This window comes from Motacilla alba, chromosome 5 (genome assembly GCF_015832195.1).
Source record: "Motacilla alba alba isolate MOTALB_02 chromosome 5, Motacilla_alba_V1.0_pri, whole genome shotgun sequence".
Taxonomy (NCBI): Eukaryota; Metazoa; Chordata; class Aves; order Passeriformes; family Motacillidae; genus Motacilla; species Motacilla alba.
The window spans coordinates 36,989,466-37,017,110 of NC_052020.1; the positions used below are offsets into that span (position 1 = coordinate 36,989,466).

General features: G+C 41.0%; 1 protein-coding gene across 3 annotated transcripts in view; it reads right to left on the reverse strand.

The window, feature by feature from the left end:
- The window catches only part of BAZ1A (bromodomain adjacent to zinc finger domain 1A), a 64,616-nt gene extending 41,570 nt beyond the window's left edge, over nucleotides 1-23,046 (reverse strand). The window contains exons 1-4 of one of the 3 annotated variants that reach the window (XM_038137594.1): nucleotides 22,648-23,046; nucleotides 21,233-21,382; nucleotides 13,971-14,249; nucleotides 1,138-1,281 (exon numbers count right to left, since the gene is read on the reverse strand). In XM_038137594.1, coding sequence (XP_037993522.1) covers nucleotides 1,138-1,281; nucleotides 13,971-14,249; nucleotides 21,233-21,345 — 536 coding nt within the window. In that variant the 5' untranslated portion in view covers nucleotides 21,346-21,382; nucleotides 22,648-23,046. The other 2 variants (XM_038137591.1, XM_038137592.1) reach the window with 2 other exon arrangements.
- Nucleotides 23,047-27,645: the final 4,599 nt, after the last annotated feature.

Consider the following 27,645-nt stretch of genomic DNA (forward strand, 5'->3'; position numbering starts at 1 on the left):
CAGTTCTGCATGCATGGAAGTGACAGCACTATAATGGATCAATCCTACAGTAAGCTCTGTGCACACTTGCCTAATTCCAAGAATAATCTCCTTTCAAATGCCACATGCCTTTTGGAATACTGAAAATGCATTTATTTTTTCAAATACATAGGACATCTTCATGAACAATTTAGACACTGCCTTCAAGAGACAACAAAGAAATTTAAAAATTATTTATCCCATGTTATTTTCTTAACCAAATGAGGAGCTCCACCCTAGTGATTCTAGACATGTCAGGACATGACTTCATCATAAAGCAATCAACAAGATTAACTCCTGTATCCATGTGACATCTTCAAGTCAATAACAGTTCCTGCAAAGCCTGTATGTTGCTAGATCCTAGTCTAGGGCCCACTTCAAACACTCCTCTTTCTTCATCATCATGCCTATGAAGCACAGAAGTCTTTCTTCTCATTATACTGCTACAATAGGCTCAATTACTGCTCAGTAAAGGGACACTCCAACACAATAAACAACACAGTTAAAACCAAGAAGATCTCCTATTCAATATTATTAGGCTACTCCAGACCACAGAAAGTTCCTCAAGGTAAGACACACAGTTTCACTGCACCTGACACCCTAACCAAATCCATCAAATACAATGCTATATTTAATATGGACACGTGCACAATGAAGAAAGCTTGGTATGTTTTTGGTTTTTTGGCCACAAACACGAGAAGTTTCTGAGAAGACTTTTCAGAGAGTTCCAGTAAAAGCGTGTCCTCCTGTCATACAGTAATCTCAACTCTGAGCCCCATGATGGAAGTGAGGTGATAACAAACTGCAGAAATGCAGCACACGCTTTCTGCTACAGCAGCACAGATTTCCCAGCACAGAGAACTACTAAGAGGTACACACAGCTCTTCAACCATTGCTCAGCAAAAACACTGTCATTGCAAAGAGATAAACAATGGTTATTCTGCAGGTATTGCACTTTTCATAATGCAGTTTTCTGGTGCGTTAGATTGTCACCTTCAGCTGTCTGAACGCTCACAATCCATACAGATCAAGTAATTTGTTTCAGTCAGACTCTGACACATCTGGCTTTAATCTCATTCCCACCCAGTCAGAATGACATACAGTAAAAGTATCATGTACCCGTTTTGTGCAGAGCTATTGTGCGTTTCTGAGTCGTCACTGTCGCTGATGACAATGGTGTCCCCATCAGCACTGCTGGTGTGGCCATTCGCCATTCCATTGTGATGGGCTGGAGCTATGACTTCCAAAACCTTACACTGCAATCTGCAATAAAACACAGACATTTATTAATCTCAAAAGTCTTTCATTAGTACAAGGAGCCTAAAATTGTAGCAGATGTTATTTTAAGAACACATATATAACTGAACATTGTACTGTCTACTAAGTAAGTTACTAAGAGCCTTGAACTGAAATACTAGGTAAAATATTCATTTCATAAGTACTATCTAATAAATGGACAAATTCATCTGCTTACACAGCCTTCAGCTTCACTTCTCAGGAAAACAAATCAAGTTACTTGTGGTTGTGAGGTTTTTTTCAGTTCTCATTTAAGTAAACTAAAAAGTTAACCTTATGTGCTACTTTAAAACTAGACAGCAAAACTTCTACGTTATTTTTATAGCAGCCTAAGAAAAGCAAAAGATTTTGGGATCCTGAAGTATTTTTACTTGTAAGAGATCATCTTCTACTACTGTTGATGACCTAAATAAACAAGGCTGAAATGATCATTATGCATCTAATCTTAATAATGGCCCATTTATCTGCTGACACATATTAAGGCTCCATCTGGCATGCACTGAATTGACAAAACAAGCCTATTCCTTTGCCATCCTGAATGCTAGTTACAAAAGGGAGAATTAACTACATATCAAAAAGTATAATTAATCAACACTTCATGCCGGGTAACTGTACTATAGCTGGTTCTTAACCACTAACTTTCACCCCTTTCTAGAATTCGATGGTTCCTATTGTTTAGCTTAACATCCAAAAAGCCTTGTCTGATTCATGAAAATTCACAGCTGTAGTCAATGGATGTTGTCACATTCTACCACTAAAAGCTCAAAGCATAGAGGAAAAGAACACATAATATTTTCTTCTCAGGGCACCAAGCAGTCCCACTTGAAATATGTAAAATGAAGAATACATGAAGTCCTGGGCTTGAACTAGTGGTGTCACACTTAGGCTAAAAACAAATAAATCTCACGAAATCCATGACAAATTCTAAATGTTCTTCTGTCTGAACTGAACATTGGCAAAAAGGAAGCAATGTCAAAATATTTCTTGAACACATCTTTCTGCAAGCAGGCAGTACTACCCAAAACTTGCACACATGGAAAAGACTGGGGATACAGAAAGGGAAAGAAAAGATGGTGGTAGCCAAAGAAAACCCCAAAGAATTAAAATAACGTAATAACATTAAATTATCCTAGGTAGTATTCTTGTGACATTATCAAGGATCAGTAATGCAGTTAGACCCTGTAGCCGCTCTCTCCAATAGGAAGGGAGGTCCAGGATGCTCCAACACGTTATTAAAAAATATGAAAATAATTTAATTTAAAAAACCAACAAAACTATTTACATTCTTATATACTCCTAAAGACAACAATATGACCAATGCTTACATTAGCCATAGGGACACGAGAGCTGCCTGCACGCAGAAGCAGCCTGAGCCCACTTGGACTTGCTGGCCACAGGCACCCTGCGATTCCAATGCAGCCTATCTTGTTTCCAAAACTGGCTGTGGAGACCAAGCTTATTAACTGTAAAAAATCTAAACAGACTCTGTATAAAGAACCGAGAGTGTCCAAGTATAGCGGAGGTAGAACCTGGTGACTGTTCACAAAGTCAATCCAAGTCCAACAAGGCTAATTAAGGCCTGGCCAGAACCAGACTCTGAGTCCTCTAAGTAAAGTCTATTATTAGTAACTTGGTTTTCCAATATTTGGAACATCACCGTTACCTCTTCATACTAAATACATACTAAATAATACGGAACCAACTGCATGACAGAAAGTGAATTATTAGGCTGGGTTTTTAAAAATCCAATAAAGATCATCTCCTAAAAAAAGACTTCTTAGTAGAATTAGTTTTGTTTCAGATTATACAATACATTTCCTAGTGAGGGGAAATGAAGGCACACAATTTCTCACGGAAAACCAGCGGAGGCTGCCGACACGCTCCGACAGTTCCCGCGCTCACCACTAGAGGGCGCGGCACCCGGGGCGCCCGCGGACAAAGCGGCTTCCGCGCACGCAGGGCCCAGGCCCTCCTCCTGCACGAAAACACTACAGCATCCCAGGCACCGAGCTTTCCGACACTGATTGTACCTGCTCATCCATCCAGCAGCCCCGTAATTTACAGGGCATCACATCTCTTTATCTAAGAATGGAAATTACATATTCTATATGCTTGATTCAATAAGCAGCAAAATCCCCAATACAGCTGCATTCCACTCCCGCCCCCTTCCCCTTTATTTTTCAGCAGGAAGAATGACTAACAGATTAGGCTATCTCGGAAAGGAAGTGATACTCCATCTTCTATGCCATTCAAATCATTACCAGAAACCTTTGGGGAAGGAATCAAGTGAAACACACATTACCTGGTGCAATAAAAGCACAATCCTGTGCAACTTAATGCTTACTGATGGACAGGAGATTAAAGACAGTGATGCAACCATTCCTTCTGGCATTAAAGAAATAATCTATGAATTATTTTTTTTAGCCTGTAGTCAAGTCATGGCTAATAGCACCAATTCCCTGGACTAAGTGGCAAAAACATTGTTTCTAGTGCAAGTGGTCTGCTCTTCTTGATAACCTAGTAATTCCTTGAGTTCATTCACTAAAACTCTTATTTTACAATCTAAGGCACATAAAACAACATAGCTGAAACCTGAAGCATGACATTTAAATGAAGCATATACTTGAATTACTTACTAAAAAAGATACTTCAAGATCTTTACACAGCTCATGTCAAACCATGCTCACTCTTTCCCATAAAATAAGATTTGGGGGCAATTCAATCTAAAAAGACAGCAGCATCAAGGTACATAAACATGTACCCTAAATATCCCCATCAGTCAGGAAGCACTTTCTTCAAATTACAATAAGGATTACAGTCACGCTGAGTGAATACCAAAGGCTTTCAAAATAAATTGAGAATAGAACCATCAGGAACTTGCACACAACAGTCCCAGCAACTCTAGCTCAGACACTACTTTAAACAATTTTGCTTACCTATTTCTGTGCTACAGGCTGTTATCAACACTGGGGTCTCCTGGCTCATTGAAAGGATGACCTCATGCTTACAGATCTATTTTTTGTTAGGTTCAGAAACTAAAATCTTGGAGGTCTCTTATGGTAAGGGCTCCAACAAATGCTCAGCCTTATGGTTTCATCTTTATTCATTTAAAAAAACCAAAGCAACAAAGAACAAAAGAGGAGTCCAAAGTTTACAACACAAAGCCAGAGTTCAGTATCACAAACATAATTTATTTTTAAAATGTATCTTCTCTCTCCAATGAAGAAGTCTGAGAACTTCCATTGATTTCCATGAATGTTGCGTAGGGCTGGTCAGGTGCACAAGCAAAAGAACAGAACTAACTCCAGCAATCCAAGCGCTAGGGACTACAGAATGGCACAGGACAGTTCCTCAGGAAACCCAACTCGGTCTCCTTCTGCAGAAACTATTCTGGGACATGCTTAGAAGAGCCTACAACAGAAAACTAAAGTCTGACAGAACCTTGTCACTCCCAGAACTCTAAGGAAGAAGTAGGTTGAAGGTATACAAAAGCAAACTGCACTTTCAGCCTAGGCTGCTGCTCCACAAGATGCAGAGATGACTTAATGGCTCCTGTCAAATAGGGAGATCTTCCTTTGCCACTCCTCTTTCCAGCCACATACATGGTGCTCACTTTTTGCAGCTCTGGCAATCACTTTCATTTATTAATTGTCATGAAACTGGATTCAACTACCTAACAAAACAACTAAACAAAATAAGATACATTAAAAACAAACAAACAAACAAAAATCCCTAACCCAATGTGAAACGCTGGGTAAGCTTGTGTCATTATCGCCTACTTTAAGCAGCTCACTGAAGGATCGGATGAGAACTAGGGCACATGCAAGATACAAATACTGACCACAGATAAATGCAGAGGAGGATGGAGAGCTGTCCATCTACTCAAGAGGTGGGGGATGAGGGGCTGCCATTGAAGACCAAGGCAACTAAGTTTTTGATTACCTCAGCCTTCTACTCATCCATTGTGACCAGTTTTCCAGCACTGTTTATCAGGGGGTTACACCCTTTTGACCTTCCTTTTCTGGTTAACGCACGTGTTAAAGCCCTTCCTGTTATTCTTTGCATCCCTTGCAAGGTTCAATTCCAGCTTTGCCTTGCTCTTCCCAGGTCACCTGTCAGTCCAATCTTCATCTGTCTGTGTATTTGCTTCTTTCTCTTTAGTTTGAACATCAGGTCCCTACTCAGCCAGGCCACTGTGCTATTTTCCAGCAGATGTCAGGGTGGTTGAAGGCCCAAGAAGGACAAGAGCCTGTGAGTGCAATGGTTTCCGTAGTCAGCAATAGTTCCTGACAAAGCAATAAAGCTTTGTCAACAGGCTCCCCTCGATCAGGGCACCTGTAGCAGTCACCAGCCACTTGCTTCCATTTGTTGTCTCAGTGTCTGATTTTTACCCACAGGCTTTCAACCTGGTCATGGCTGTTCATCAGAGACAACTCTTTACACTCAATCCACCTCTTGAAGTAGGGGGCAACCCCTCTGCCTCTCTTCCTCCCATCTCTTCTGAACAGCCTGTAGCCATCAATGGTCACAGTCCAGTCATGGGATTTGTCCCACCACGTTTCAGTAATAGAGACATGGTCATAGCTTTCCAGCAGCAAAGTGGTTTCCAACTACTGTTTGCTGCTGATGCTGTGTGCTTTGATGCAAAGGCACCCTCAGCTGGGCTGTCAGCTGTGTCACCTTCCTAGAGGAGCACACCACTGAACTCCTTAGAGACAATTCTCTGGTGGTTTCCCATTTGGTTTATAGTACCTTAGGAGACCCTGGCTCATCTCCCTAAGACTGCATGTTCCAACACGGCTCACACATTTCTGAGTCAGTATAATACAGATGCACTTCAGCTGGGCTACTGATTTCACCCCCAACACTGGCAAGCTGCACCCAGGCTCATCTCTGCCAATCCCGGTCTTATCCCTTTCCTCTTTCAAACCTAATTTTAAGCCTTCTCAATCATCCCTGCCAACTCATGGACTTTTAGACAGGCAAACCCTATTTGTATCCAGCAGGCCTGACGCCATAGAAACTGCCCCATGATTGCAAAAGTCAAAACACCACTGATGGCCTTCAAGCCACATGTTGATCAGGTGAGTTCTCCTGTTCCTTTCAGCATTTTCCACCCTGCTACCAAAGGGTTTGAGGAAAACACCACCTGTGCTCCTGTTCTTTCAGTGTGTTGCCCTAGTGCCCTGAAGTTCTTTTTGACTGCCATAAGACTTCTCTCATCAACGTTGTCACTGCCAACCTGCACAACAACTAAAAGTAGGTAATAATCAGAGGGCTCAATTAGTCCTGGAGTCTCCTGATAACATCCCTTACCCAAGTCCCAGGGAGGCAGCAGACTTGCGAGTGGAATGGGTCCAGCAGGCATATGGGGCCCTCAGTTTCCCAGCAAAGGGAATCACCTACAATCACCTTTCTTTCTTTCTTAACACCCAAAGTTGTGATCCATCTGGCTGACTGACTTGTTCTGGGCAAGCTCCAAGAGAGAACTTCATCCCCACTATTATGTGCCTGACCCTGATACTGCAGAGCTTCACACATTTTCTGCAAGGGCACTTGGAAAGGAAAGGGAGGCAGAGGGAATTGTCCTGTCTCCCTGGGCAGAGACCTGTTTCCATTCACCATACCTTTTAAGTCTTCCCCTTCTGCCTGATGGTGAGAGGGTCAGGGTTTCTCTGACTCTTGCCAAGGTTCCATCCACCGCATTTCTCTCAGGGGCTGAAGGATCTGACTCTACCAGTCTGTTTTCTCTCACACTCCCTGATACTCCTCAGCCTTTTCCCTTCCTCTTTAGATTGAAACAAAGCAGAACAAATTCTTTCGTTCATCTCAGCAACTCAAAGACACATACACATGCTATTATGAGTTGCAAAACAGGCCAGGTATCTCCATCTACTACTGCTGGAGAAGTAGAAGAACACAATTTAAACAAGAGAAGAGAATCTGCGCTCCACTATGTAACAGGCCAAAACTGTTACAGGATAACAACTGAAAAACCTCGACCCAACAACTATTGGCACTTGCGCTTCCCAGTAAAGTTCTTCCCAAATGCCAAGCAGGCCTTTACATCCAACCAAGGCTGGCATTAGAGAGGCTCTGAGAGGAGGGACCACTTCTCACAGCTCCTCAACTGAGCATTCTGCACACCAGCTTTTGATCTGGCTGGCACTAATTACTCTGACAGAAATAATAGTCTGGTATTCAGCTATGTCCCCATTTCAGGTCAAAAAAACAAGATACCCTGAAGGCTCAGATGAGTTGTAAATGTGTCTCTTTATGCTTTATGATAAGCAGACAAAAACTATCCCTTGGATAGTTTCAACTGTCCCACGGCTGTTTCAAATGAGACATTGCAACATTCTGAAGCCAACTTTTAAAATAAAACCCACAATGATCAGTAAGTCAGAAGCAAATTCACTTTTTAAGACATACAAATGAAAGTAATGCTTTTCAAATGCCAAAATTAAAAAAGCACTCTTTTTCTAACAGTATGTAAAGTTAGTTGAATACAGAAACGTCCATAAGAGTAATACAAGAAGCTGTAGTAGCAAGTGCTAAAAAGCACCAAAAAGCTACAGCACCATTCTGTCTTGTCAGCTTTTAGGAAGTTTTTAAGAAGCAAATGTCAAGTAAGTGCAGTCATTCATATCCTCGTCCTAACAGTTCTCATATGCTTGAGAGTAATTAAAGAGGTAAAAAAGAGACAAGATCTGAAGGAATAAGTGACATCTTTTACTAAGCTAACTGATACTGTTTAATGCACACACAAACAAAAGCACACAACAAGGAGACAGGTTTTATGCACATAACTGCTTCCTAAAGCACAGAAAGAGCTGCTGCCTTCGGGTTTTAGCATCTTCATTTGTCTGTCAAGTTATAGTTAAGATTGTATGTTTCAAAGAAACTAGTAAGAAACACAGTTTTGCTTAGGACAAGAGCAAGTACAGACTAGCTGTGTCAGTGGTCTCCTGCAGAATTAGGACACTACTACACTGGTATATGTATTATTTTGACTGCCCAGCCTTTGGTTCATAACATTGTACTGATTAAAAACAAGTAAGTAATAAAACAAACCAAAGCCTTTACCTTTGAATTTATATTTATAAAACAGAGAGTGTAAGAATGAGAGCTAACAGAGACTGGCGGTGCCAATTGTTGTAACAGCTGTTTTACAACCTATAAGAAAGGAGTTGCAGGTTCTTTCCCATATATCATCATCTCATAGCTTCCACCACTCAAATACAAATATATTTATTAGTCAACAAATTTACATGTACATCCTAGAGGATTTAAGGGCAGTGGAATGTAAATTCCCTAAACATCATTTTTTCCAGGCCAGAAGTTGATTGATCCTTAAACAGCTATGCTGAAAAAATGCATACTGTATCTGCTTTATGAATAGGTAAGCTGCTCTCCAGTACTACCAGTGATGCTGTTTCACAGACACCATGCTAGTTTTGATACCTTCTGGAATTCAAATTCACCTTTCAAAATAAAGTAGTAAACTTCCTTTGTATACAGGAACTTACATTTAAGCATTACCACTAAAAAGCCACACAATTAGTAATTATAATTTAAATAATTTAAATTCTCTGTAACTCATTAGTCTAAACATGCAGGACACTTTGTCACTCACTACCTAGTGGTCTTATTATATAGTAAGTCATCCTAGTGTTCAGAAGACAACTACAGGTATATATAGATATAGACAGATAGATATAAGCAACTTGCCGGTTTGAATAAAAAAGTTGGAAAATTAGCTATAACTTTATCTCTTGCAAGGATTATCTTCCACCATCCTAACTCCTTATCAGCCACAGTCTTGACCAGCAACATGCTTCCTGTGCCCCAGTTAAGACTTACAGAGATGAAAACAGTATGCAAATCTTTTAATTGGCCTAATGCAATGGTTAATCCACTCCTCAATGAACACTCCTAAAGCACTGGGACACCAGTGAAACAATTGATGAGTTAAAAGAAGTTTGAGCTCTGATTATCTGTTTCCTGCAGTCTGACAATTGTCAACATCAGATCATTCAAAGCAGAGAAAGGATCTTAACCTATTCAAATGTATGATCAGATGCAGCAATCTTCCCAACAGAACATCATCTACTACTTCTGTAAGTAGGCTCATTTTTAAAAGCATTCTGGTGTTGCTTGCTCACAGACATTAGGCAAGTATTCTTTTGCAGTGGTGTCATCTAGTGGTCAAATTCAATGAAAAAAAAGATATTCCTTTCTGTATGATTTTCTTCCTTCTTACACACTGACCTTTAAGCCATCTATTTCAGTCTGTAAGTGGCTGACTTTTTAATTAAGTGCCATACTAACTGATGGACAAGAATTGGCTGTGCCCCAACCTCCACATGGGGAAGGGAAGACATCACCACATAAGCTATTTTTAGGAGTGGGGGTAGAGTTGTCAGATCTCCTCACTGCTCAAGTCAGACCAAAAGCTTATAGTTTAATTAACTAATTATCAAACTGCTCACTTATATATCCTGATAAAGAAGGATATTACTTCTCGTGATAGCACCCAGACTCAGAATACTGACGATAAATCACAACAGGGTGTTTACATGGGCTTTAAATGTAGTTTTTCCTCCAACAAATTAAAATATTTGCAAAATCCAAAAAGCATGCTGCTGACTTCAAGCAGAAAAGAACAGGTCTTACTTCTGAGCAAGTTAAACTGTTAAAGGCTTTTTTTTTTTTTTTGTATGTCTGAGGCATTAGCTGGTAGGCCTTATCATTTTCAGGTAGGCCTTCCATACCACATAGTTTCAACTTTCAGTTAACTGTCTTCAGATGTCAAAATGTTGAAAATCAATTTCACAAATTTCAAGTACCAATAATAATACACAGTACTAAGACAGCAACAAATGGACAGGTTACTGCAAGAGACACTATTCCTTGTGGAAAATCAAAAGACCAAAAAGTACATGATGGGTCTTGAACTTCCAGTTCTGAATGCCAAATATAGGAAGTGATTCCAGTAATGTTATCAACATATTTCCTCTCCTTCAATAAAGTGTGAGCTAAAACATTAGCTGCTTATTTTACATCTTAATTGACCACAGCTAACATGAAATATTGCTGTAATCCTCCCCCAACAAAATCTCAAATAATTTCCATGCCTTTTTCAATAAACTACTTTCCATAAACTGCAATGTGACATTCTAATGAACAATATTTACAATGTCAACTGGTTTCAATTCTTTAGCAACTCAAACTTAATTTTAGATTAAGTTTTCTCTTTTTATTCTATAATGTTTCTGACCAATATTTCAAATAGTAATTTTGTCTTTTGGGAAGGCAGTTTTAGGAAAATGTTGTTACACAATTCCTATATATCTTTAACTTGAAGTCTGAGCACCTTGTCTTTGAAAACATAACACAGCTGCCACTTTGGAGAAAAGTCAGCCCCAGTTTGGCCAGAAAAGTCAGACACATACAAACCGAGAAAGATGGCCATTTTTAATCAATACATCATTTGAAAGTGTTAAAGAGCAAGCAGAATTATCTCATTGTTGCTTCTAACGGATTATCAAAATGCACTCATAATTTTTAGAGACCACCTGAACAAGGCATATGATAGGACTGGGGGGGGGGGTTTCTCTGCAATTTGTTTCTGGTTGACAACAGTTGTTGGAGACACCAGACATACTGAAACAAGAGGAGGACAGTATATCCCAAACTCAGGAGTTCCTCTTACCAGACCTCAGTAACAAGGCAGAATCAGCCAAATTCAAAACTGAGCAGCATAGCAAAAGGCTACAAACCAGAAGAGACATAAGACCAGAAAAAGTAATGGAACATAGACACTGCAAAAACCAGAACACACAGGTTTCATACAATCAAAAAACCCAAATCTTCCTAGACTCTGAACAAAGCACTTGTCCTCTCTTTGCAAATCAGCTGTCATCTCTTGCAGTATTATAGACAACTTCATATGCTCAAGGATAAAAACATTTATACTAAGCCAAAATGCTAAGCCTTCTAGTGTTTGGGCTCCCTAACACTTATTTTGTTCAGAATCTAAAAAGCTGCAATCTATCTTACAAGAATATTACACATGCAAAGTCAGGAGTTATAAAATGTCAGTATTTAAATTGTTTGAGGAAGCCTTGGTTACACATGCATTATGTAGTAGGCTTGGCATTAAATGATGCACAGAGCTCAGAAAACCAAAAAAATCCTGCTGACATTACACGTGCAAAAAACTTTAAAAGCAGTGGAAGAATTTACAATGCCACAAAACAACTGGGTTTTCATGATCTGCCAAATTCTGTTGCTCTCATAGGATGCTGTTACAATATAGATGGACTGTGATCATTTTTTCTAGAAAAGATCACAAAAACATAGCTGCAAATGACAAACGCATGCAACAGCTCTGCTGAAAAGCTGTATTATGTACAAGTAACGTGAGTTGGTACACTTAATCCCCAGTGCAGTACTTCAAAATGCAGGTCAAAGTCAACTGTTAATTGGCAGACAAATAACTACGCCTCACCTCCTCCCACTTTGTATTCTTTAATTATGTACCTCTGAGCAGAAAAGTCCCTCGGCATTACCATGCTATTTGCAGTGTTTCCTGGATTTAGCATTAAAGGTCGGAACTAGTTCCCTGCTATACCTTTGTCTACAATATCAGTGGCATACAATCAGCTAAGGCAAGCTTTTCATTCTTCATTTTACATCAATTTATACCTATGCAGTTTAAAACATACAATCTCTAGCAGGCTAATTTCTGATGGAAATAATTTTTATTTGAAATTTTAAATCTTTTGAATGGTATCCAGCCCATCTCAGAGGCTCAAGAAATTTAGCTTATATCCTATACATGTACTGATCAGTGAAAGTAAAACATACACATCTAACAATTTTGTCTTTATCTCAACACAAGTCCGAGTAATGAAGAAGGCTGAATTAAAGGCTGGTAAAAAAACTGCAGCACTCTCTTAAGGTGATATCACAGCTTTACCTTTGGAAACATCTTTGGAAAGCTACAATGCACACATGCAAGTATTTTAGAAAAGTAATAGAAAGTGTTATTCTTGAGGGAAAAAAACTTTTAGAGGAACAATAATTTTTTTTTGCTGTTATTTTGGAAACTGTTTTCTACATCTGAAGATACTAAGGCATTTCATTGAGCAAAAGAAAAAGAACACCTGAACAATAACGACAGTTCATAACATTCAGGTTTCTAAATAAGTAAATGAAACAATCAAACATCTTATTCTCTAAGCAAAATAACTGCAATACCAGTGGTAACCTGAGTCTAGTTGTTTCACAAGTATAAAGATAAGAAAGAGAGAAACAAACTTTGGATATAGGTTTTCCATACAGAAGGCAGCAACCCTACTGAAGTTGTTCTCATCCTGGTTTGCAGACTGGCACTTTACTGGTTATAAAGAATAGAGCAGTGAAGAGAAAGAAAGCTTTTCTATTAAGCACTGACCTTATGAACATAACCATACCGATTTCCTTACAACTTATCTCCTGCAGTGCATCAAGATTTTTCTTCCTGGTGTAGTACAAAATTTGCCATAAATAATATCTGGATCAGCCACTACAAAAACTCACAGAATAACTGTTCTCTAATAACCATTTCGAACCAGCCCACTCCTATCACCCAACAAACACCAGTCTATGCACTAAGTATCAGACTACCCAGAGAAGTCCCTTCTACTCTGAAGTGTAAGCTCTCACCTAGCTCCTGAAAAAAGCAAAATAAAATGACCCTACAAACAACAAAAACCTCAGTAGCAACAGCTGAACCCACAAAGGCTTTAGCACCCATTCTGCAGGTACATCCAAGCTAAGCATGTTTTTTCACATCTTAAGCCGCAATTAGGTAAAATTGTAAACTCATTTAGACAAAATATGAACCTTTTCTAGATCTCTCCTAGAAGCTGCTTTAAAGAAAGACTCAAGCTTATTTATACTATAGAGTCTATGTACCAATGATATGAGAAAGAATTCATCTGAAGCTTAAAATTCTTCCAAGGTTTTAATCAGTCTAAGATGACAATAAAAACATTTGCAGTAAATACAGCAGTATAACAGTAAGTAAGTATAACAGTAACCCTGAGTGGGAAGAAACCCCTATCAACCTAAATTTTACATGATCAACTATTATAAACATTATACAATTAATTCCCAACTTCACTGATAATGCAATCACAATTTTTGCACTACCTAAGAAGTAGAAATCCAACATTTATCAATTATTTTAAGCTTTTAGTAGTTTGACCATTAATTTTGAATGATTCATCAAAACTGTTGTGTGTTTTTTAAATTCGTACCTTCCTCTAATTTCTCATTAAATCTTATTCTACAAACAACCCACCTTTCTTATACCGAAAAACCAACAAAACATTCCTTTGCAAATCCACCACACAGACCAAAAAACATGCAGCGTCAAGACCTGAGAGCACTGTCATATCTCCCCAGCTGCTTCAAAGCTAAGGGAAGGAATCAAGCACAGCAACACAATCCTGCTCTTACTTAAAGCAGGGAATCGCAGTAACAGTATCGCCAGCTGAAGCATCACACCTCACTTGAATGTATTTGTTTGATGGAGTTTATTACTCTGGCGTTTGGGTTCAAAAATGCACACACAAACAAAAATAAGTATTTTTAAATATACTTACCTTGCACCATTATTTCTAAGTACTTCCACTGTTTCATCAACAAAATACCGATCCTTGACATAAGCGAAGATTTCATCACAGATCTCATGAAGTCGGGTGCGATGGGTAAGGGTGGCCAAGTACAGAACTGGAATGATGAGTGCTTCTGGAAAACTCTGAAGATTATGTCTGGCTTTCTTCTCTGATTCCAGAGCTTCCTGATATGTGAGTCCTGGTTTACCTGTGACAGCACAGCTCCACACAAGGCTGTTGCACAGAATGGTGCGCTCAAAAAAATCACTGGAAAGGAAGAAAGGTCGAAGGGGGAAGAAAGAAAGAAAGAAAACAGTTGAGTTCTAACTAACATTTTAAACTTGCTCACAGTTAATACAGCAGCAAATTGCAAATATCTTTTACAAGCGTGAAATGCAAAAGCAGCTCTTCTCCTCTACAGTTTGTAGATATCAAGAAATATTTGCCATTTTTCAGCTACGGCATGGTAAATTGCTACTGCACAACCAAAGTCTCCTCTCATTACAGACTACAGTAAGAGAATCAAGACCTAGAAATGCTGCAAACAAATATTAATGTATAAGAAGCCTTTTGCATAATAATAATCACACTGAGTTTAATAGGTGTCATATCATACTCGCATCTCCCCCATTTCCACAAATTTGTAAGATGAGCACCTAAAACTGTACAAACACGAAATAACTTTAAGATCACAGAAACATGTTGCAACTTGACTAAGTTCCAGATTTTGAGTGCCTTAACTCACAAACTAAAAGATGGGAGAGGTAAAAAATTAATGTCAAGTAGTTCTCTAAATAGTTTTTATTCCTTCACTGTTTGCATAGCTCTTACAAAAAAGCACTGATAGATTTTTTCCTACAGATTCTTTTCCTCCCTTGTTCCATTAGTAAATATTGATTCTCCTCCTTCCACACATTTCCAATTAAGGCTAAAATTGCATTGTTGTTACTGCTTGCTTACTAGCTATTATATTGGAGTCAAGAATGAAGAGCTTTCATTAGTCAAAATCTGTCCATTTTTGACAGGTGTCAGAATAACAGCAGCTTATAAAAACATTTTCTAAATGAAGTAGATGATGCATCTATTCACAAAGCCATGTTAAAACGTATCATATACTATGGATCAGTGATCAGACAGCAAAGCAATCTTTCAATATGCCCTGGTTCAGACAATGCTTTTACTTGCCTTTACAAATATTAACGGACTAGTATTGATAACTGCTGAATACACATGACAAACCAAGGTTTGTTTTGTCTTTATCAGTCCAACATAGCTATTTCAAAGCACACAGTACTTTCAGTGAACTGCATGCTACATGATATAACTACACTGAAGTTTTATTTCAGTCCTTCCACAAAAAACCCAAAACTAAACCAGTGTTCCCATCTTTAAAAGGACAGACCTGTTCAAATAATTTCTAGTAATGAGGTTAAGAGAACTGGACAGTTCACAATGAGTTTTTTCTTGCAGTCTCCCTGTAAACCCAAGCTGGCAAATGTTCATCGGTGACACTGATGCAGATGACAGTGTTCACTGCAGATGGACAGATGAACCATAACATTTTGTAAATGAAAATGGAAATTTCAGATTGAGGACAATGAAGGGTCTTGGCTCAGATAATCCTTTCTGTATGAGCATAGGATTCCTCTGAGCAAGATATGCTTTAGGAAGAACCATCAGCTGCAAGAAGGGGAAAAGGACAAGAGGGAGGGACAGATAAATTATCTGCATAATATTTAGTAGCTACAGAATTTCAGATTTTTACATCATCTGCTATCCTGCTATCTACTTAATTTATTTGACAGTATATGGATAATGTGGGCCTGTTTACTCGAAAGACAAAAAGGACAAGAACAAAGGAGAGAGAATTAGATGAACTATTCTTCAAGATATGAAGAACAGATGGCTGTCAGTCATTCTTTGTGCATCTTTATTGTGTATTATATGTATTTAAACATATTAAAGAACAGGTTAGACAAAAATCTGTTTCATGAGTTGGGACTGGGGTTTTTTTTGTGAGGTGATAGAATAGATCAAATGTGATCTCTTCAGGTCTTGTCCTGCCCTACATTTCAATATTTCTCTATTAGAATAAGTAAGTTTTGTGGATGGATATTCAATGGATAAAGTAGCACTTACTTCAATCTTCATTCAGCTGTGTTTCTACATATATTTTTGTGTCTCACTTACCCAAGAGGCTCTTGATAACTATCTTTAGCCAGGAAATACAAAAACACTCTAAAGAGTTACTAAAAAATGTACCAGAATATAATTTTTTTTTAATTATGAAAGTTAAAAAAAAAAAAGTCAAGGAGGCATCAGAGAGCAAGGGAGAGACAGAGACAGTGTCCCTTTAAGAGCTGCTGTTATTCTTTGTGAGGGGACACTGGGCAGTCATGCTATTTAAAGCAGCAGCATTGAACTTAGAGGAGAAAAAAAATTAAAAAACAACAACAACAAGAAAAAAATTAAAATCCCAGTCAACAAGCCTCCTTCTAAAAATTCCTAATCCATGATTATTACAAGTACAAAATGCTAAGATTACTTTAACTGAAACATATTTGAAGAAAGTATGTTCCATTTACATATGAGCATATTTTGTGTACCTAGTTTCATTCTCCCTCATTTCCTCTTTTGTTTTGTGTGGATTTTTCCCTTATGAGTTTACAGGGAAGAAAAAAAATAGTGTGAAAAAAAGCTACATTCCATTCTGAAAGCATTATTTAGCTATCTTTACCTACAGTGCATCAAAACCATCTGTGGCTTAGTCTGTTAGCAGAGTTTCACTGCAATGTTTTAAGGATCTCACTTTAACTTGGTTTGAGAGAAAACAAAATCCCACAGTATACCACTAAATATACTCCTTCTGTCCCTGTCTCTCTCCAGGGCACATCTGTTATCACAGAACACTTGACAAAGAAGACACAACAGCTACCAAACCAAGGAATGGCAGCAGCAGCAGCAGTGATACCCCTTCCCTTTACTTGAAGGGTAATAATGCCCTTGATCATATCCTACATTCAACTTAACTTCACAACAGCAAGAGCATCTGCTGCTACATCACATCTCAAGCATTACCTGTGTCTTTATCTAGGGTATTATGGTTTCTGGGGCTTCCTTGCTGGTTCAAGACCTCTGTGGCTCTTGGCAACATGGAGGAAGAAGTTCATACAAAACACAATCACAAAGGTCATTTGCATGGGTGCATCTGCATTTGAGAAGTCAAATGCAACTTCAGCACCTTAGTGATGTCCACATCAGGTCAACTACTCGAGCAGCGTGGACAAAAAACTGATTTGTCTTTGCAGTTGTAATTAACACCAACTTCTCAGCTGGGTGCCTCTTTTCATTTAATTAGTCGGTTTTCTATGCAAGGTAAGGCAAACTGTAAAATTATCAGCAAATCACTGAGTAGTAGTTTAATGCCACTACTCAGTAGGTATTTGATAGGAGGCAGGTAATTAACAGAAGCACGAAACAAATTACTTGCAATCTCTGTGCTGACTGCATTTGCAATGGATATAAAAATCAGCCTAGAAATTACTGGCTGGCTTTTTCTTGAACTAACCAAATATTTCTCTTGATTTTAAGATCAACTATATTTTTAGTGTACTTCAAGAGCATTTATTACAAATATTTACTTCCATTCATTTTCTTAGCATATGTTAAAACAAGTAATTTGGTGTACCACAGGAGGGTAATCAGAGGAGACTAACTCTGCCATTCTGGATCAGTGTTTTCTTTTACTCTTGGTCTCCAGAAGTAGTCAAGAACTTGCATTACAATTAATGCACAAAACAAACAAAAAACCCATCATAAATACATTTATTCCTTAATATTTGTAGGTTAATTATGCATTAAGGTATACATTGAAAGTGATGAGTTTCTCTCCAAGAAAACAGGAAAATTCACCTAATTTAACTAAGGGCACTTAAAAAGCCTTTTGAAAGATCTCTATTTGACTGTAACCAAGAACTCTACAGGCCAACCTGTAAAGAAGTTTCTCTAAGTTTTGAAGATGAGGAGAAATGGCTCTTCCTTCTCCTCTCATGTTCTTGAATGAGAAACATTCCTATGACTGTGTCTATACTACTCATCATTGTCTTTTTCAAACTATCTTCATATACAAGACTTCCCACACTTTAATAGTAGCTTTCTCTGCACATCTATGTCAGCTTTTAACTTTCACAGACAAGGTGTCAAAGACTGGTGATAACATCCCACTGGTTCAATATGTTTTTCATGCATTCCATATATCTCATGCACATCTGTACTTGATTTTCCTACTTTGACCCCACAGATTCTCCTTGCTGGTCTGTCCCTCTAACCAGAAATATAACCAAGCATGGAAAACATCAGCTTTGCCAGTTTCTGTTACTAAGGATAAATATAACTGGATGTGACTCCCCCTTCTGAAAGGATTACAAAATTATGTGATTGTATTTCGAATTAAAGAGGAAATACATTCTTTACAGGAAAGTCACTTTACAAAATACTAGTCTTGCCAAATTCTTCTCATATTAGTATAACCATATCTTATATAGAAAAGAGTAATACTAACGTATGATTTCTAATCAACTCTACTAAAGCTGACACATGCATGAAAGCAGCTTTTCACCACTAAGTTTGTGCTCTGCCAAAAAAACCCACCAAACAACTCAACAGAAAACAAACACAAAACCAGTTTGTCTTAACTGTTTGTACTAGTTAAAAGCATTCATACAGTTGATGTAGGGGGTGAATTCAGATGATCATATATATCCGTACAGCCCTCTTCATCTAGTCGGACTCCGTAATTCTTAAATTCTCCCCTCAAATAGTAGATTCAGAGAAGTCTGACTTAGACAATGGCTTTCTTTCATGAAACAGCTAATACAATTTTTAAGAAGTGGGCCCTCCCTATCCCTATTAATCTAATTGCCCTTGCTTAGGCAATGAAATAGGTAATATTGTTTTCAGAAGGCATTATCAATCAGCAGAGACAAGGATCAGCATCTTTAAAACTGTCTAAAAGATGACCAACCTTATGTTCTCCAGCAGATTATGCCACAACTGACAGTAACCTAAACTCACAACCCATCTGTGCCAGAACACTTCGCTAGGTAAAGAAAGTACTACATTTTCCAATCCAATGCACCAATTTTAGCCAACCTAACAAAAAGGACCAGAAAACAAAAACAACAAAAAACAAACCCATTACCAAAAAACACACACCCCTCCATATAAAAAAAAAAAAAAAAAAAAAAAGCATAGCAGAGTTTTCTGTAGAGTCTTCCCAAATGCCACATTCTAAGGCCTGACCTCTCAGCTAACTACCTACTGACATTTCTAGGGATCGCCTGTGTGAACACAGCTAAATTTACTCCTTAATTCATGAACTTTGGTTAAGCAAGGAATTTGGTCTTTCATACTTATTGACAACACCTCAGAAGTATAAATAAGCCTGTCAGAATACTTCAAATAGTCACCACACATTCTGAGGACAGACATTTTAAAAGGATACTTTTCATACTGAAATTTTAGTAAAACTACATCTACCTGAAACATATTTCCCTGTGTCAACAAATTTTCCCAGTATCAACAAATACATTAGAGTCACCTAATGATGTGATAATAATTGTAACCAGAAAAGCAGCTTATCAGAATAAGCAATTCAATATCAATAAGCAAAGCAATATCAGAAGCTGGGGGAGGGAGACTTAATTCCTACAGAAACAGGAGGCTGTCACCTCTCCCTTGTTAGGTTCTTACACTCCCTATAAGGAAAATACTCCTTATAGAACTCCCAACAACATAATCAGCAACCCAAGAGTATATAGTTCAGGGAACAGTAAGGCATTACCCTTCAAAGTTACCTAATCCAGCTTCTTTAAAATTTTATTAAGTGAAGTGTATTTGAACAACAAAAACAAGTCTAAACATGAACAAGATTTAGGTGTGCTTTTATTTCATATGTTGCAAACGAAAAGCATTTTAGATTTAACCTCGTTAGTCTGCACATCTTAAAAAAAATAGTTTGGATGTGGGGGCCTTTTGTAGGTGGGAATGTTGCTGGATCAGACCGGTGGTGAAAAACCGTAATTTATCGGCTTTTGAAAAACGTCTTGCTTAATACTTTCTGTCCATTGTTCTTACGAGTGGCTGCAAGTTCGGGACTACCCGTGCCATCCGCCTTCACTCGTTAACGGGAATTTCACCTATCCTGTTCAGCTTTGTACACGCGGGAAAAAGAAAAAAAAATTAAATATATATGTATATATATATATATAAAGGATGGGGAGAGCGATAAAAGCCTGACTAGAAAAAAAAGCTCCTAAGGTGACAGGTGCGCTCGCTGGGCTTCAGGCGGGTTTAACCCCCGGCTGTGCCGCCCGCCCGCCCAGCCGGCACAGGAGGGCTCCGGCGGCGGGACCCCTACTCCGCCGGACAGGTGCAGCGACCCCGCGCCCGCGCCGCGCTCCCCCGCCGGCCATTTCCAACCGGATCAGCCGGCAGCTCCCCGCGGAGGCGGGGCGAGCGCGGCCCTGGGCGGCGCGGCGAGGGCCGGCAGCAAGGGGTTAACCGCGGCGGGAGCCGGCCGGGGAGCCCAGCCCGGAGGAGCCCAGCGGGCCCGGCAAACAGTGCCCCCCGCCCGGCCGTCAGCACAACAATAGGGCACCGGCACACGCCGGGCGGGCGGCCCCGCTGCGCCGGCTGAACGCGGGGCCTGCGCGGCCCCTTCCGCGGGGCGGCCTAGCGCCCTGCGCCGCCGACACGCGGCTGCCGGCGGGGGCGGACGGGAGGGAGAGCCCGAGCCCGAGCCCGGCAGACGCTCGTTGCCGCCCGCCGCCTCCCACACGCGCAACTTTCACTTCCCCGGCAGGGGCGACACCGCAGAAGGAGCGAGAGGAGGAGGGGGGAAGGAGCCGGCTGTCTTCCTTCCCCGAGGGTGAAGTGGGCTGCGGGGTACCCCCGCCGAGGAGGGGCAGGGGGAATCCCTGCCCCAGGCGAGAGACCCGCCCTCTCTTCCCCCATCGCCCTCGCGAGGGCACAGGCTCGGCGCCAGCCGCGGTCCCCCACTCACACCCCCCGGCAAGGCTCCCCGCAGCGATCCGGGGAATCCCCTTTCCTCCCTCCCTGCCCGCCCAGGTGTCAGAGTCCTCGGGGGCTCCAGCCGCTCCCCGCCCGCCGCCGCCGGAGCGCGGGGGGGTTGGCGGGGGAGTGCAAGACGGACGTAGGGACGCGGACACCGACACGGGGCTGTTTCTTACTCGTAGTTCCTGAAGATCTCGTTAGTGACCCTGCAGTAGAAAACACGCTCGTCCGGCCGGAGGTCGGCGGGGGGCTTCACCCTCACGAAGGGCTTTCGGTGCAACAGCGGCATCGCCCCGCTCCCGGCTCTCTTCCTGCCCCAGGATCGGCTTCAGGGCGTACGGGGGAGAATAAAAAACACGGAGGGATTAAACGAAGCAGAGGCGCCCACCAGCCCGGGGAGGAGGGAGCGGGCCCGGCGTGTCCCTCCTCCCGGGGGAGCCAAGGCAGGAGCGAGCAGGAGCGGCGGTGGCGGCTCGGCGGAGCCTTTTGTGTGCCCGACACGCCGTTGCCTGCCTGGGACTGCGCGCGGACCAACGGCGGCACCTTCCTCCGCCTCCGCCCGCCTCACAATGGGGCCATGACGCCGAGCGGCGGGCGGAGGCGGCAACCCCCGCGCCAGCCGCGCAACGTGCTCGGCTCGGGGATACCCCGGCCGCGCTTTGTCTCCTGCGGCGCCCCTGCCTCCGGGTCACCCCCTTTCCCCCGCCTCTGACCCACACACGCCGGGCCGGACACCAACTTCCACTCCCCCGCCGCCTCCGCCTCCTCCTCCCCTCCGCAAAGCAAACACCCAGGAGGGGCAGCGCCGACCACTTATCTTCCTCCGTCCCTTCCTGCCGGGTCGCTGCCTAACTGGGGTCCTCGCCCTTCCCGCCCCGCGCCTCGCCCCGGCCCAGCGGCTGCCGGGCTCCACCGCCGCGGGACAGCGCGGCCGCGGCGCGGGGGGCAGCCCGGCCTCCGGCCTGTCCAGCGGGGGGCTGCGGGGCTCCCTCCCCTCCTGCCCACCTGGTGCGGCCGCAGGCTCCGCTCACTGTCGGTCGGTGCGGAGCGCGGTCCCCCTCGCCGCGTTTCTTCCCTTTCCTCAACCCCCCCCCCCACCCCCCCGCCGGCTCCTGGGAAGTTTTTGATCTACTTCTTCAAGCCCTCAATCAGGAAGAGCTGCGGGGAGGAGCCTTGCCCTGCTCTCCCCTACATCTTTATTGGCCGCTCGGTGCCTTCCAGCGTGTGTCACACAGGAAGACAGCGAGCTACATTATTAATTAATGGCTGAGAGGGCGCATCCTCCATTTTTGAATTATCAGCCGGAGACCTCCGGTGCGGGGGTTGCGCCCAGCCCGGCTGCCGGGGGGGGAAGGCGGCTCTCTCGGCGCGGCGCTGCGGCCGGGCCGGCCCGGGCTGCGGGCGGCTTGAGCGCGGCGACCCTGGCACGGCGGTCACGGCTCGGCGGGGCGGCGTGCGGGGCTGCCCGCCCGCGCCTCCGCCAGCGGCGTCAGCAGCCGGTGCCGCGGGGCCGCCGAGCAGCTGTGAGACCGCCGGCCCCGGAGGGAGCCGCCGCTCGGCCCCGGAGCCACCCCCTCTCTGCCCTTCGTACCTGCCCTGCGAGCAGGGGCCCCGGCGCGTCTCCCGCGGGGCTGATTCGCAGCGGATTTCGGCGTTTGACAGTGCAGGGCCGGGCACGTTGCTCTCTCAGTTACAGCCCCCGAGCCACAGTGCTATCGGCGCGGGCGGGGGCGTACGGGTGTATTTTGCCGAAAGCGCGATTGTATATGATTAAGATGAGCATGAGGGTTGTACGTGGGCCCCCTAACATTGCTTTTGCTTCCAGTTCAGCGAAAATGTCATTAAATGGTTTCATTAATGTATTCACTTTTTATGACTTTTTTTTTCTTAACACTAATGCATTTCCAGTGTCATTGGTAATTAAAACTGGAGTATTAAATTAATTGCGTTCCTAAGAGTGCTAGCCAGGTTGGAAGACAAAAAACACAGAAAGTCCACATCCATTGTAATTAATCAGAACTAAGTGTAGTGTTTATATAAAAAAATCTACAGAGTAACTGTAGAAAGTCCTTAGAACTATTAATATCTGAAGGCTGATACCTAAATAATTCAACAACTGAAAATGCCGTTCTTGCAAATAAAGGTCCACTGCTGTTTCCTGCACCTGTGCATGGTTTTTCTTCTTTTGCAAGTAAAGGCAGCAATCGGCGCTGCTGTAGCACGTGTGACTAAAACCTAAAAGAATGTATGTATACAATCCATTAATTACTTTATTTTAAAAGGGTGAGGTTTTAATCAAAAGCACTGAAAAATGTTAATGTTCACTTCCTCAAATTAAGTTTACAAAGCTTGAACTGCAAACCAGGTTAACTCCTTAGTCCTACCAGTTTATTTTCATTTACCAGCTGGCTTCCCTTTCAGTTTTTTTATTTTCTTTCTAGCAAAGGGCACAAATGCTACTTGAATTAATGCACTTCTATATAACATCTGGTAATTTTTAGTCAACTTTGCCTCAAAACTGTATAGTACACCATGCTTATGACATTTACTGTTGCCAGCTCTTGGGGTTGCAGCGATTTTGCAACACTTAGCTTTGTTTTAAGCTCTTCAGCAGATGCAATTAAATTGGAACCTCAGGTCACCTTAAAAATAATAAATCTCAAATTTGAGAGAAGTGCTGGAATATGCAGCCCCAAAAGGCTTATGAATTAGAAGGGAAAGAAAGCTTTGACTTACACATTTTTGTAAATCTTATTATTTTTAAGACAGTATCATGATGTTTGGGAACCTGGCTGCTTTTTTTTCATGCTTATATTGTCAGCACAGCATTATTTTAGCACTAGTTGGTATCCATGAAAAATGCATGAGCTGATAGAACTGTGACATCAAAAGCAAATTCCCTTTTCCTCTTTGCTCTCTCTTGCCCTCTTTCTCTTTTCTTCTCACCTTTTCCTCGTCCTCGTGTTCTTCCCCCCTCATTATTCCCTCGGTGATTTTCCAGAGAACAGATCCTCACTGAGTAATAGGGCTGCACTGTGTTATTGTGTTCTTAGGACAGAGAGGAGCAGTTCATTTAGTTTTCACCTTTGTTCTTTAAAATCTACAAATCCAGGCTCTGGTTCTTCTTCCAATAAGGTCAGCAGGACCTAGAACAGGTTTTTATGATGCCAGCTAAATGTCTACTAAGTGGGCATTGAGAAATCAACATAAAATATTTCTGAAACATCAGAAAAAGCTTACTTTCCTTCCACAGGAATATTTCTTCTATTTTAACACAAATGTGGAGTCTTCACAATAATTTGGGACTTTTTTACAAATTACTGAGAGTAGTTTTAATTCAAGATGCAGGAATGGGATGATTGGTGACATTCAGTGGGCTTGTTATGTGGATTTTACCACAAAACAGCAAAATGAAGATGCTTTCCTTTTAGAAGATGACTTATACGCTAACAGATATATTAAACATAGTTCCCTAGTCAGGGAGATTGCAGCTCTCACTCACAGACCTTTAAAAATAGTTGTATTTGGAACAAAAAATCTTATAAAACACTTGGTCTCTATGCTTTGCAAGGGTGGAACAATTTCCTAGGGACAGAGTCAACCTAGGTTGGGGCAGCCTCCCCCACCCCTGCCCAGCTGCTCCTTCAAAGCTCCCCACAATTTGAAATATTTTAAAATTTCTTTTCTCTGGATCCTTCCAGTATTACAGATTCATCTCCTTATCCTATTTCTTTCCCTCTCTAAACTACCAGGAGCTGCTTTACACAAAGATGCTCCAAAAGTTTTATTCAACTATGTCCATTACAAAATAACTCCATATGTGATTGTTGTTATTCTGGAAAAAGTAGAGCACATGCAATATTTTACAAAAGGGTTGTCAGTTTAAAAATCACACTTGAATTTATGTTGGAATAACTAATACTTGTCCAAATCATATACCTGGAACAGTGCAAAAGGAGAATTTTTACTCAGTTTTACCTATATTATCATGCAACTTGGAGAGTATTATGTGCAGTGTGTTTAGCCACTAGCTCTCTTGCTTTTTTTGTTCTTTTTATTTTTTTTCCCCAAAGTTGCCACTTTGTTCTCTCAAGGTTTTGCTGAAGTTACAGAAAAAAATAATTAGATGTCTTCATGAAGAACATCCTTGGACCTTGAATGGTATGCTAGGTTCTCAACTCTAATTTTTGTAAAAAAACATATGGTTGAAAAGATAAATGTGAAAATGTGTAAATGATAGATTGCTAGTAAGTTCTTCTGTCAAATGACATGATAGCAATGACACCTGCCTTTTTCCCAGTTTACTGGATCATATATAAAGGGAGAAATATAACATATATGCAAGCATTTACTCATTTTAATGCACTGAGTAGATTTTGGGGGACTAGTGTCATCCCTTTCCATTCCAAATGCTGTTGTGAAAATCCTTAATTTCTGTAATGTTAACATTAACCATAGATCACTTTTTTAAAGCTTAGGGCACCCAGCAAAATATTTATCCAGTTATGCATTTTATAACTTACTGATATAGCTTTTTTTTTCCATCTTTTGCCCTTTCTCTGTCACCTTGCTAAGTCAATTCACTCTTTTGATCATATATCTTTATTTAGACTTTAAACTGTGTGAGCAAAGACAATGTGCTAGTTTTATCAATCCACTCCAGCTGTGGGTAATAGTAACATTTGGTCTATTGTCTTTTACTGGCTGTAAAGCACTATGTTCAGTGTTTAATAACATATTCACTTATAAATAACATTCTTCAGTCAAAAAAAGAAACCACGGAAGAAATACACATGATTTTTCACAACACATTTAAAATATCTTTCTTTCATTCTGGTGCAGTTATATTTCAACATACTTTTAAAGTAGTTCTGTAATCACAAGAACAGGAGGTTCCTTATTCTGCAGCTGCTGGATGCATTCATTACTTTGTTGCTTTCACGAGTCACAAATAAAGGTAAAGAATCAATCCCTGTTGACAGCGAATTTTTGGTGTGGTCACAATTTTTGGTAGTTTATTAATAACCTTAAGACAGGCATTCCACAGTTGCAAATGCAAGCATAATTGTTGGGTCTGTTGCTATCATAGAGGGCAGTAAGTCATGGCCAGAGTCTGCTTTGGTTCTTGTTGAGCTTAAATAACACCCAGTACAGCAGAACCCATCCCTCCACAAAGCCCTCGGGAAGCACTGGGATGTTTCATATATAATTGGATTCATTCTGTGGAAAAGCATTCCACGTTCTTAATTTTTTTTCACAGTTTAATAGGATTTGGTTCTCACTACTTTTGGTAGTGAGAACATTTGGTTCTCACTACTTTTAACAGATATTGCATGTTTAATATCTGTGCAACTCTAGAAATTAAGAGACACGTTCCTTTAAAGTTTAATGATATCCTATTTTTTCTCTCTCAGAAAATACTATTAGAGGTATTTAAGCTGGTAACTTTATACTTGTGGGGAGGAACTCTGACCTTATCTACTTTACAGCAATGACCATGTATGATTGGCCTCTAACCTGGTTACAAAATGATAAAATGATGTTGTGAAACCACTGTTCATTTCCTAATAGTGTCTCGGAAACCAGCTTAAACTCTGAGAGGATAGCTACTGCATTTTCTCTCTTATAGTTGTAGTGCTCAGGATACAGAGTATTGACACTACTGTAATTTTCTTACACTAAAATATGCTGAATTTCTATTGCTAACTAATATTTAGAATGAATGATGCCTGATTAAGGATTTTGAATGAATGACTGAATGATGGGCAGATTTGCTAATTTTTGCTACATATGCACATTGTCACTACTAGAGCAATATATGACATTTTACAATAGACTTAAATATCCTGAATCAATGTGCTTGAAACCTAGATCTGTATGATTAAGATATTCTTTGTACAGTCAAATTTAAGATTGGAAACTCTCAAGGTGAATAATACTAACCTACCATTTACTAAGTTTGCATTCATCTTATTTGAATTTCTTACATTGAACACCTGTCTAGTTGATGAGTAGAACAAATAATTTCAAGGATGTTGCTTTATGATTTTATTATATGACTGTACAGTCCCAACTTGTTTGTTTGTTCGGTTTTGGTTTTTGTGGGGTTTTTTGTCACTAATACTGACATTAGACAAACCTGCTTGCAGATTGAAATGATTCCATGCAGTGCTATTTCTGTTGAGGAGCACATGAAGAGAAGTTGGCCCAGTAGCTGATCTGGGTTATTTAGTCAGAGTGTACAGTGATGAGTCAATCTGAAGCATATACATCTGCTCAATCAAATACAGACCATGCTGGATTTTCTTTGAGTCATTCATTTGACAAATATGATGACTCACAACTGTGACCAGTATTCTGACTTATCCCTTTAATATGAGACTCCTTTGGCCTCCACCTTATTTTCTTCTGTCCTGCTACTCATGTCTCACAGAAGACCTTAAAAGCTAAGGCAGAGAGGTTAACTATCCAGGCACTCTTCTGATGGTAGGTCCCAGATAAGAGCAGAATTGGAAGGAGAGAGTAGCTGGCTGAAAAATACTCTGGATGTCTCCGCGGTTGACAGCACAGAGTCATGTGAGTCACGGTG